Source organism: Giraffa tippelskirchi, chromosome 10 (assembly GCF_054371585.1).
Source record: "Giraffa tippelskirchi isolate mGirTip1 chromosome 10, T2T-mGirTip1v1.2.pri, whole genome shotgun sequence".
Taxonomy (NCBI): domain Eukaryota; kingdom Metazoa; phylum Chordata; class Mammalia; order Artiodactyla; family Giraffidae; genus Giraffa; species Giraffa tippelskirchi.
In genome coordinates, this window is record NC_137284.1 from 109,757,500 (window position 1) to 109,770,454 (window position 12,955).

At 43.8% G+C, this 12,955-nt stretch overlaps 1 protein-coding gene across 7 annotated transcripts in view; it reads left to right on the plus strand.

Moving 5' to 3' along the window:
- Positions 1-12,955, plus strand: part of PDE1C (phosphodiesterase 1C) — a 594,246-nt gene that overhangs the window by 257,437 nt on the left and 323,854 nt on the right. For 2 of the 7 annotated variants that reach the window (XM_081533597.1, XM_081533599.1), the window contains exon 1: positions 6,500-6,759. The exons of the other annotated variants lie outside the window; for them this stretch is intronic. In XM_081533597.1, coding sequence (XP_081389723.1) covers positions 6,710-6,759 — 50 coding nt within the window. In that variant the 5' untranslated portion in view covers positions 6,500-6,709. Of the gene's footprint in view, positions 1-6,499; positions 6,760-12,955 lie in introns of those variants that run through there. 7 annotated transcript variants of the gene reach the window in all.

The window sequence follows — 12,955 nt, forward strand, 5'->3', positions numbered from 1 at the left end:
GATCCTGGTAAAATGTGTAGGAAACTGGGGATTAATGTTCTGTAGCATATTCTCACCAAGGGCTCCACTCTTATAATTGCAGAAGATGTTTTGTAACTGGGTGGGAAAGAAACCTGCTTTTCTTAAAGATAAACCCCATAGGAGCCCATATTACCTTGAATAAAGATGTGTATTTGTAACTTTTTCAGTGATGTTTTAAAAGACATTGTCTAGGTATTTGTGAAATTATTGCATTTTACATGTGGATATTTTCATTTAAAGGGGCAACTAGGGTGACTCTCTGGCTGTGGTTTGCCCTAGACTTTCCTGCTAAAGAATATGCCTGCAAAGCAAGAGAGCCAAGTTCTATTCCTGGGTTGGAAAGATCCCCTGGAGAACAGAATGGCTACTCACTCCGGTATTCTTGCCTGGAGAGTTCCATAGACAGAGGACCCTGCTGGGATATAGTCTCTGGGCTGGCAAAAGAGTAGGACACAACTGAGCAATGAACACTTTCACTTTTCCCACATTTAAAACTGAAAGCCCACCATCCCAGGACCCCACTCAGTCCCAGGCACATGAAGACTGTCTATTATCCTGGAGGCAGTTGCTGTGAAAGCTGTGCTTTGAAGTTGGACATCTGTACTGACTAGCTGAGCACTTTGGGTAAGTTGCTTAACCTCTCTAAACTTCTCTTCTCAGAAAAATGGGGAAAGTAATGCTGACTTACCAGATGCTGTGTAGATTCAGCAAGATGGTGCTTCTAGAAAACACTCAGCACAATGCCGGGCACCTTGTAGACATGCAGTAATTTTTCCTTCCAAAAATATAGTTTATCTGCCATCTCGGCTTTTCCATTTTAGCATTTTAAAAAAGCAAACCCTCAAAGGAAGCCAGTAGGAGATTTACCCTCTGCCAAGGCTTCAGCACTTTCTGTGGATTATCTCCTTGGCTGAGCAGTGTGAGCCAGAAGTGAGCTCCAGATTCACTTTTGATTGTGTCCAGAGCCGATGGCTCGACATTTGCCTGGCAGCCTAGGCTAACCAGGAATGCCTGGTGAGGGGAGATGGCCCTAGCTTCTCACTCTTGGTGTCAGATTCAGGTCACCTGGAAGTCAGCATCTGTCTAAAATTCCCAGTTTCAGAAAGCTGGTTGAAAGCATCAGCATTTTGTGGCCAGCAGGCATGTGTCCAGGTACTGACCTGGAAGAGCAGGAGAGAAGATTTTGCAGCCTTCCACCTGGAGAGGATCATGCAGCCCTAGACATGAAGGTAGGGATTCAGACAAAGGAAACAGTCTCCAAAGCTTGCTTTCCAAAACTTAAGTGAAAAACATGCACTTTTAAAGGAAGTTCTTCCTGCCTCTTGTCACAGGGCTACATGGAGAAACATCGCTCTTATGAAAAGAAAAAAGGAAACATCTTTGGAAGCTGTAAACATCATATTATTTCTTCCTAGGTTGATTTTGAGGCTTTGAGAATAAGACAGCAGGCTTTTAAGACTTGCCTTCTTAAAATGGAAGGATGAGCCTAAACAGATGTCAGTTTTGTTGCTTGGGCCAAAAACCTTGGAGTCATTCTTGATTCTTCTCTTGCATATGGGGAATATGCTTCTCTTTATCTCCACTGCTACCACCTGGCCAAGCCGCTGGCATCTTTTGCCTGAATCACTGGATGTGGCCTTCCACCTGGTCTCCCCATTCTTGCCCTGGCCCCTGCCATGCTCTGGCCTCATGCCAGCAGCCAAACACAGCTTTGTAGGATGGAAGTTAGATTATGCCCCCATCCTGTTCTGAATCTTGCAGCGAATTCCCATCTCATTCTGAGTAGAAGCCAATGTCCTTGCAGTAGCTGACACATGTCCTTTCCACAGTCCCTTGTTACCTCTCCACCCTCCCTCCTATGACTTGATTCTAGCCACACCAGCAGCTTGTTCCAGGAGCCCACCAGGCATGCTACTGTACTGGGGCTCGGCTCTAGCTCTTCCTCTCCTTGGCCTACTCCCCTGCACAGCTCACCCCTTCACCTCCTTCAAGGTTTTGCTCAAATCTCACCTTCTGGAGAGGCTGACACTGACCACCCTGGTCAGAGCTATAACCTGTCCCTCCCTCATACTCTCAGTTTCCCCCCTTCCCTTTTCCTGTTTCCCACAGCACTGGACCCCAACATTGTATATAATTTCTTGTGTGTGTCTCTGCTTTGGTCTCAGAGAAGATCGCATCAAATGTTCAAGGTATATGGGGAAGGGGGCAGGCAGATCTGAGTTCAAATTCTACCTCAACCATTCATTCTCTGTCTGATTTGTGTAAGTTAATCTCTTGGAGGCTCAGTTTTCTCATCTACAAATTAGTAATAATGAATTCACTCAGCAAGTATTTGATGAGCACCAGCACTGTGAAAGGCGCTGGGAACAGAGAGGTGACTATGAAAGACACCTTCCTTGTTGTTGTACAACTGTGAAGAAGAGTAGTTGCAAAAGCACATGTCATATGCCTGGTAGAGAACTTGGCATGTATTCGTTGCTCATTAAATACAATTCCTTCTTTTTGAAGTACCTGAATATATTTTTAAAATTTTTTCCCTATTTAGTTCATACCATTTTCTTTTGGGGCTTCCCCAATGGCTTAGCAGGTAAAGAAACTGCCTGCAATGCAGGAGACAAAGTAGATTCAGGTTTGAACCCTGGGTTGGGAAGGGTTCAAACCCTGGAGGACAAAATGGCAGCCCACTCCAGTACTGTTGCCTAGAAAATCCCATAGACAGAGGAGCCTGGTGGGCTACAGTCCATGGGGTCACAAAGAATCAGGCATGGCTGAGTGACTAAGGGCAGCAACATTTTCTTTTGCTGCTGTGAAAAGCAAAAACACACACATATACAACACATGTTGCTGTTAAGCCAAAGCAGGATTTTTGGGAAAGGAGGATGGATGAGCTCTGGGAGGGTCAAAGAGCCTCCTAAGAATATATGCAAATCATGACATTCACATTTTATTAAAATAGGTAAAAATAGGATCTGTAATTTTTTTAATCAAATTTTCAAAGGATGCCTTGATCTGTAAAAGTTTAAAATCTTCCCAGCACCCCATGATTGGTCTACTTTTCTGGGCTTCTCTAAACAAAGATTTGCAATGGAAACTCTGAAATGATGATTAATTCCACGGTGGAAGATAGTTTTTTGTTCAGTCTTGATGCTGAACTTCCTGGGTGGTGAGAGGAAAGCCTGTGGTATGTCAAGGTCATTGCCTTTTGAATCCCTGGTATCACTGGAATTTCGAGGCTTGTTCCCATGCAGATCAAACCACCCCTGAGAAGGCTGGGATGACAGTGCAAGAAGTGTAAGCACAGGTGTTATGAATGCTTCATTAATCTAGGTTGAGTACAGATCACAGAGGGCAGAGCCCCTCCAGCCCTCAGGATAATTCTACACTCTGATTTGGAAAGCTTGAGAAAAGGACCATCCCAAAGAGTTCAAAGCAGAAGTATTATTACTTTATTATGACTGCTATTTATACCATAAATAGCATAAATAAGGCTGCTGGCTCACTTAGCCCCATGCGTTGTTTTCAGCTCTGCAGCATTTAATCCCAGTTCCCATCATTTTGTCTTCATTTACATGTATCATTCCAGGAAAACATGTTGTTTTGATTTCTTGCTTCTTGTAAGAGAAAAATTAGATGAAAGGAATGAGAGGAGTTTAAAAGGCAAGAAAATGGTATCTCCTTTGCCCTGCCTTAATGAATCGAGCAAGTGAAATTTTTCCGGTGATCTCCTCTCTGCTTGGAGAGAAGGAAAAATGCTGCCAGGCAAAAGCAAGAAAAGGGAGTGGGTGATGGAGGAGTTTCCTGTTTCTGTGATATGCAGTGTTTTTTTCAGAAGTCCTTAACTGTACTTCTGTTCCTGAGCATGCTTGTGTTTTCCTTTTTTGTCATTTGAAACTCTTGGGAAGAGAGCATGCCTCTCTGTGAAACCTGTGTAGTGCATTCCCTTGAGGTCTGGGGCATCAGCCTGGCTGGCTGTGGCTTTCTGAGACTGTGGGTCTAATCCCTAGACCCTCAAATGAATGATTAAAGTAGTTACCATAATGAGAATTGAAAGCTCCTTTCCACCATCCCCAGCCCATCCTCATGTGAAGGTGAAAGTGAAGTCGCTCAGTTACGTCCCACTCTTTGCGACCCCATGGACTGTAGCCCGCCAGGCTCCTCTGTCCTCGGGGATTCTCCAGGCAAGAATACTGGAATGGGTTGCCATTTCCTTCTGCAGGGGATCTTCCCAACCAGGGATCAAACCTGGGTCTCCCTCATTGCAGGCAGACTCTTTATCCCCTGAGCCACCAGGCAAGCCACTATTGAGGCTTTATTTATATTTATATTTATTTATAATCAATAAATAAAAAATGTATATATTTAAGGTGTGCAGAGTGATGTTTTGATACGTGTATACATTGTGAAATGATTACCATCAAGCTAATTAACATGTCTGTCGCCTCACATAGTTCTCTTTTTTGTGTATGTAGTGAGAACACTTAAGATTTACTCTTTTAGGGTGTGGAGAAAAAGGATCCCTCTACTACACTGCTGGTGGAAATGTAAATTAGTGCAGCCACTGTAGAGAACAGTATGAGAATTCCTTAAAAAACTAAAAATAGAACTACCATATGATCCAGTGATCCCACCCCTGGACATATATCTGGAGAAAACAATAATTTGAAAAGATATTTGCACCCCAGTATTCATAGCAGCACTGTTTATAATAGCCAAGACATGGGCTCAACCTTAGTGTCCATCGACAGATGAATGGATAAAGAGGATGTAGATTATATATACAGTGAAATACTACTCAGCCATAAAAAAGAATGAAATAATGCCATTTGCAGCAACATGGATGGACCTAGAGATTGTCATACTAAGTGAAATAAGTCAGACCAAGAAAGACAAATGTCGTATGCTATCACTTATCTGTGAAATCTAAAAAAGATGATACAAATGAACTTATTTACAAAATGGAAATAGACTCACAGACATAGAAAACAAATTTATGGTTATCAAAGGGAAGAGATGGGGAGGGATAAATTAGGAGTTTGGGATTAAAATATAGACACTACTGTATATAAAATAGATAGCCAACAAGGACCTACTAGATAGCACAGGCAACTACATGCAATATCTTGTAATAACCAGTAATGGAAATAATATGAAAAAGAATGTATGTCTATCTGTATCTATCTGAATCACTCAGCTGTACACCTAAAACTAATACAACATTGTAAGTCAACTGTATTTCAGTAAAAATTGAAAAATAGTTGTCAAAAAAAAGAGGTTTACTCTCTGAGCAGTCCAACTCATAAAAGCAGACAGTAGAATAGTGCTTGCCAGGGATGGTAGGACAGGAGAAATGGGGAGATGCTGGTCAAAGGGTACAGAATTTCAGCTCTGCAGGATGAATAAGCTCTGAAGATTTAATGCACAGCATGGTGACTGTGGTTAATAACACCGTATTGCATACCTGAGATGTGCCTTCCGGTGTTCTCACTGCGGGCTCCTTTCTAGTCCCGCACTGCCATTCTCTGCAAGTGTGGCCTTGGACTACGGTCTCCTTTCTACTCTCCTCATTCTTATTTGTACAGCTGCTTAAACATGGTTGAAGTGGTCAGTAATCACAGAGTCCCAGTACCATCATCAGAAGGCTTTGGGACAGAGGGCTGTTAATTGTTCAGGCACAGAGAGTTAACCTCCCAACTTTTACAAAACATTGGTATGTCTGAGAGACCCCATAGTGGGGCAGGTCAATGACAGGCTTCAGTTCAAATCCAGTTCTGCCCCTTACAGTGTGACCTTGGGCAAGTGTCACTGTGAAGGTATCATGGGATATCATGCTTGCAAACAGGGAAGTGCATACATACATACCTATGATAGAGAATAGCCATTATTATTATTACTGGTATTAACTGTACTGCTATGTTATGGTTGTTCTGTTGGTAGCGGTATTTATGTTTGGGGAAAGGAGGATTGGATATGTCCTCTGGACACCATCCAGGATTAAACCTGCCCTTTCAGGAACACTGACGGCTCTGTGCACACGTGGCCTTTCAGAGCTGTATTTTGACAACTGCCCAACTACCCAGATAGCTGAAAAATGTCAGCCGTGGATCCCGATGCATTATTGATGTTGGCCCTTTGCTTCCAGCGGCATTGCACGCTCCTTGTCTGCCGAGAACAGGAAGGGTATTCTCTCTCTGTTGTGTCCCTTGGAGGCAGGCCAGAGTGGAATCCTGCTGCAAAATGTTACTTCCCTCCAAAGGTGAAAAGCGTGAGTCACATCTGGTAGTCCCGGTGGGGTGATTTCCGCGCAGCCTCTCCTCCGCGGGCTTCTCCCTGCGCCGCTTCACGGGTGATTAAAGGCAGGGCATCACGCTCTCCTCCGCGGGAGAGTGAGGTCAGAGCCCGCGGTGCGAAGAGGGATTTTCCTCCGCTTTGCAAACACCCGGCGACGTCACGGAGCCTCGGGGGCGCTATCCGTTGCGGCGGTGAAAGCGCGGCTGACGGATATAGATTCATTCGGCGCGGGGGTGCTCGGCAGCTGAGACAAATCGGGCCTCCTGCCCGGGGCTCCGGCCGCCTTGGCGACCCAACGAACGAGAAACGCGTGACGGAGTGTTTGCCAGTGCCAGGCAGGATGGCCTTGGCCCGCGGCACGAAATGACGTGGGCCCGGCTGCTTCCAGGCGCCCAGAATAATGTGTTCACGTGTACTTTTCGCAGAGCAAACTCAGATAAGCTTGCAAATGTAAGCACCTGCTTAATTGTTTTTTTTTTTTTTTAAAGAAAAAGTTCAGCCACAGCATTTTCCCAAGTCCTTTTGCCTTTGGCATATTCCGTAGCTTTCTCAGGAGTGGTTTTTGTTCCTTCCTCCCTTCCCCCTTTCTTTTGTGTTTTAAATGGTTTATAACGATGCGTTTATTAGTCGTGACTTCCAGGGCTAGATAGTGACAGTGGGAGGTAGGCTGTCACTGAAATTCTAATCAAAATCTATAATCATGTCTCCCTTGCCAATATTGTGACATAAACACAGTTTCATGCTGATGAGAACGTTTCTAAAAGCCACAGTTACCAAATAAAGCTACCGAAGTCACCAGTAATAAAGGACCAGCCCTCTGTCAATAAATCCTTAACCAAGTTTGGCTTTGCTGTGGGAGGTCGAGAGGTTTTTGAAAAGGTCTTGCGTTAAAATTTCCTCTCTGATCAGCTGAGGTTTTTGAAAAGGTCTTGCGTTAAAATTTCCTCTCTGATCAGCTGGCTCTGGAACACAGGCACAGGAAAATCCTGCAATGAATTAATAGGAAGTGGTCCCAGTCTCAGGCAATAGGAACATCTTTTGCTTAGCATTGATCTGGCAGAAATGGTTGGTTTCTGGTGTATTGAATCATATACTATAGAATTGGAATACATATATGGAAAATTATAATGAACACTAAAATTATGATCATTAAAATTCTGACTTCCAGTACAGATGAAATGGACTTTTGTACAGAATGCAGAAGGCACTTATGCTGTGCTGTATGGATGGGTGAGATGGAGACTGGTTTTCACAAATGCTTTTGTGCTTGGGTTGGGAAGGGAAGTAGTAAATGAAATCTTTCTTATTTAGAGACTAATTGATTCGGAAGGCTCTGTTTGGTTTTCTGCTGCTGCTGCTGCTGCTAAGTCACTTCAGTTGTGTCCGACTCTATGCGACCCCATGGACCGCAGCCTACCAGGCTCCTCTGTCCATGGGATTTTCCAGGCAAGAGTACTGGAGTGGGGTGCCATTGCCTTCTCCGTCTGTTTGGTTTACCCTTAGTGAAAGCAGAGTGGCATCTAACAGGATCTTAATTGACTTGACTGAGGTATTTTCAAGGACTTAGCACTCTTCCCTTTCAGCGCCTTAGTTAAAATTCTCAAGTGCTTCCTAAATCCCACTGAAGACAGTAATATTCATTTCTTCATTTACATTAGCCAGTCTGTGGGGAAGTCACATAACCCTCACTGGAGGGTCCACCTGCTTCCATGGTGGTAATGGAGGCACCCAGTGCTTTTAGAGTTTTTTCCTAATTTGCTTTGCATGCTAATGTCTTTTCAGTTGTGTCCATAAGTTTCCATTCTCCATAAATCAAGTCCCACTCTTTGCTTATAGGAATCTGTTTCTGTTTTGGAAGTAGAAATGTAAGCATATATCAACCTGTGATGGGTCTGACAGCCTGTATGTGTGAAAGATTATGGGCCAAATCAAGGTGCCTTCAGGGTCTTTTTTATGAGCATAAATCTGTCAAAAATGTGTGGATGAAAGGCATTCATGGAGACATTGTTCTTTTACTCTCCTGGGTCTTAGAAACCCTTTCACTTCTGAGAATCACAGGGACTCGAATGGACCACTTAAATGTCCCCAAGGACAATTTCAAAAATACTGTCAGGAGTACTTAATATCTCTCATTCCCTTTGTGTGCGGAATCACACAGAAAGTAACATTTAACTTCTCTGGAGGTGAAGCTGCCAAATAACCAGAAGTTAACATTTTATGCACCAAAATGTAACCTGGGCTTTATTGCCTTTTCCTGGATAATCCCACAGTGGCTTCTGGTGTAGTTGAAGGTTCATTTGTTTCCACGTCTCAGATTTGCTCTTTGAATATAGTTTATATGGCAGGAATCATTTTGGACCACAAATGAAGTAAAGTTTACAGTCGTTCTCTGAGAAGACCATTTTGTCATTGATCAGTTGGTTTGTTATGCACTTGAGGGACAGTGATGGACAAGACTCTCATGATCTTTGTCATCCAGGAGAGTAGTCTAGTGAATCCTGTAGCAACCCTATGCTTGGTCGCTCAGTCATGTCCGACTCTTGTGACCCCATAGACTGTAGCCTGCCAGGCTCCTCTGTCCATGGGGATTCTCCAGGCAAGAATACTGGAGTGGGTTGCCATACCCTTCTCCAGGGGATCTTCCAAACCCAGGGATTGAACTCAAGTCTCCTGAATTGCAGACGGATTCTTTACCATCTGAGTCACTAGAGAAGATCTTCTCTGTTCTAATGCTAGCTATTTTTGTATGTATGGGCTATGCATACTCTTTATCGTTGTTCAGGTAGTAACCCTACCAACAAGGAAATGAATTCATCATCATTGATGAATTAGTTCAGGATTATCACTGGATTTTGGATACTGGAGCTCATGTGTCTGGGGTCCCTCCTCAGTTTGGGTCACTTCTTGAGATCATTTAGCATCTTTGATTAAGCCAGAGGATATTCTTGGCTCCTTTCCAGCCATTCTTCACATAGCAACCAATGATCTTTCATAAACACACATCTCTTGTAATCCCTAATGACTTCCCCTTTCTCTTCAAGAGAAAGCTGGCCCATAAATCTGCCCTCAAGACTGCTGTGGCTCCACCCACCTGCTTCCACCACCCAATTCCAGGCCACTCTTCCCTTTGCCAGTTCCCTCATCCAGTCACAAGTTGCCTCCTTCCAATTCCTTGACCCATCAAATGCTTCTTTCTGCCTCAGAATCTATGCCTATGCTGTCCCCCTTTGTCAGAAATGCTTTTCTCAGTCTTATTGCCTGGGTGACTGCTTTTCCTCCTTCATGTCTTGGCTCAGATGTCACCTGTTCACAGAGGCCATCCCTGACCACTTAGGTGGACTAAAGTTGGCTGTAAAATCTGTGTTACTTCCACCCCTCCCCTCTGCCTTGGAAGATGGAGTTTATTTCTATTGCCCTTGAATCAGAGCTGGGTCCCACAGTTGCTTTAATCAGCCAAATGCAGTGGAAGTGATGCTGTGCCAGTTCTGGGCCTGGCCTTTAAGATGACTGGCAGCTTCTACTTCCTGCCTCTTAGAACACTTGCTCTTGCAATGTAGTTGCCACCTAAAGAAGTCTCAGCAAGCTACATGGAGAGACCATGTAGAAAGAGGAGGGGGGAGGGAAGAGGGAAAGGAAGAGACAGAGAGAGAGAGAGATCCTTGTCAAGGCCTCAGACATGTGAGTAAAACCACATTGGACTGGATATTCTAGCCTGATAGCCATCTGACTGTAGCCTCATGAGAGACCTCTAAACAAGACCAGCAGAGGAACTGCCTGGTCAACCCACAGAATTACAAGAGATAAAAGCTTTGTTTGCTGTTGTTTTGAGCCACTACATTTTAGAAGGTGGTTTGTTATAGAGCATTAGCTGGCTGAAATTCTTGACCTATTTATACATAGGTCCCACTCCTGTTGTTTTCTAGCACTTTTCACAATTTATAATGGTGTATTTATTGTTTTATAATCCATTCAGCATCTGGTACCCTAATTAAACGGTTGCTTCATGGTGCAGGCACTGGATGTTTTATTGACCATGCATATCTACCATCACAGAGTGCCTGGCACAGAGTAAGCACTAAGAAAATGTTTGTTGAATGAATGAGTGAATGAATAAATAAATTTAAAAGTTTCCAGCATTTATTTGTGAGATTGCCACCCCCCCTTCCCTAGTACAGAGACAAGAATCTTCAAATCTTCTCTGGTGGCTTTTCAAAAACAATTTTTGAGATTTATCTTTCTTTTTAAATCATACTTGTTCGATCATAATTCTACTTTGCTTCTACTACACACCTGCTCAGCAGATTTTAATGATTCCTTATTGGCAAGAATATAGAAAAACTGAGCTTTCCTGTGGTGGTTCAGGGCCACCTTTGTCTGCAGATCCAGTCTTTTTCCACTGCCCCTTTCCTGTCCCTCTGGCCCCCATCACTCCCAATTCCTTGTTGTGACCTGAGCCACCACACGTTTCCACTTTCCTGGAGTTTGTCTTCCTCTAGATTCTTTTTTTGGAAAGCCTTTGCCAATGACCTGTGGGTTGAGCAGACGTCCCTTCTTTTTATCTGTGAACCAACCCTTGAACCAAATTCTTGAGTGGCCACAGGAGCTGTTTTTGAGACCCGGGAAGAAGTTCAGAGATAAAAGAGCCCTGGGCCAGGTTCTGGGGACACGGCTCCTGGTCCTGGCTTTACCAACATCCAGTGGTGGGCCTTGTGCGGTTTTGGAACCTGCCTGGCTGCACTTTGCTCTCAGTAGAGGTTAGGTAAAGGGATTGCTAAGGTCCCTTTCAACGCTGAGGCTTTCATATTCAAATTTCCTTTATGGCGATATAAAAACAACCAGCCGATTTATGTGCATTTGGGTCAGAATTTGGCTGACTGTAGCATCAGCAGTTTTACATGAACAAAATTTTCAGTTTCATTAGTACAGCCAAGTTAATTCTGCTGGGTTGGCAGTGTGTTCTGAGAGGCAGGGTGGCCACTGAGGCCAGGAGTCAGGAAAGCCTTGTGCTGTCACGTTTCCCGGCCACTAGCTGGAGGGTAGATCAGCTGGAGGGCTGCTGAGAGACCTCTCAGATCTCATCCACTTCATTTCTAAACTGGGGATAAAAATAATATGTGTTTCACTCATTCTAGGGTTGTTTGGAGGGGCTAATGTGTGTAATATGGCAGTGCTTTGACATTATCAGAAAGTTATTGAAACACAATTTTTGATTTATTTATCAGAAATCAGAGATTTTATATAGTTTATATATATTTATAATAAATAGTTTATATATATTTATATATATAAAATTGGAGATTTTATCAAAATAAAATCTCCTTCCAGCTTCCCTTCTTTCCTGTGCTGTTGGACAGATGAGATAGGGGAGAAACTGTTGTCTCATGAGAGCCTTCAGAGTTTAAGATACTAGTCATACAGGTTTTTTTAAAACTCGTTATAGCAATCCTGTAAGAGAGGAGTTGTATTTGCTAGGATTCTTTTAGTTGTCAGTGACAGAAATCTTATTCAGGCTAGTTTAAGTGACCAAAAAAAAAAAACCAACACAACATGGGGGTGAGGTAGAAGGTATTTATTTTGTTAATATAACTTAAAAGTCCATGGGTAGGCATAGCAGGATCAAGGAGCTCAGAAGATCCTTTAACTTTTTTTTTTTTTTTTTTAGTTCTTCTCTCTACTTTTCTCTATGTTGGTGTCATTTTTTTCTGGTATACCCTCTCTACATGGTAAAAAAGATAACTCCAGGGCCAAGATAACCTCAAGCCTTTTAGCTTGTTATCTTAGAGAAAAGACAAGTAGACTTTCTCTCTTTTTCCCAAAGGCCACATCAAATCTCCCATAAAGGACCAGTGCTGGATCTGCTTCAGTTACATGTCACCCTCAGACCACTTTGTTCAGAGGTAGGAGGTGGATGACTCGATTGGCCAACCTAGCTGCCATGTTTATTATAGTCAAATCTAGCCAGGGGCCAGACTCCAGGTTTTCCTACAGCTTTTTTGGGTCCATGAAAAGCTTAGTTAGCTCAGACCAGGTTGCAGGTTTCGAGTCAGGGATGTGAGAGCTGGGAAAAGATGCAGAGGTCACTGAGCCCAACCCAGCCCTGGCCAGAGAAGAGAAGGGTCTTGTTCCAGGCCACATGTGATTCAGAGCTACTCCTGGTCCTTTCCTTTTCCTGTGTCACCTCCACTGGAAGGGTTACACAAATTTCTCCTGTCAGAGCAACTGAAGGATCCTTCCAGAGAGAGGGGCAAAAACTGGGTCACATGCAGGTTACATCAGATGACCCCTGGGACTCCATCCTGTCTCTCCTCCCACCTCCTCTCCCTGCCTCTCTGGGCCACACTCTGGATAGATGAGCCCCATTTCATGTGGGGCTGAGACTAGGTCTTCTGGGCTTCATCAGTCCACTTTCTCTTTTTGCACCTTTTTTTTTTCCCATGGCAGAGGTGGTTCCTGGTACAGAGTCTGCCCCATATTATGAAACCAAAAAGAGAAGAAATCAAGGGGGAAGGCAGTGTGATCATCACCAAAGAGGCCCCTTGCCAGAAAGAAAAGCTCGTGGGAGAGAAGAACCCGTGTTGACTGTGTCATGGGGGCTGGCTCACATCTGTGTAGGCAGGAAGGAGGGGCTGCTGTGCCCAGTGGTGCT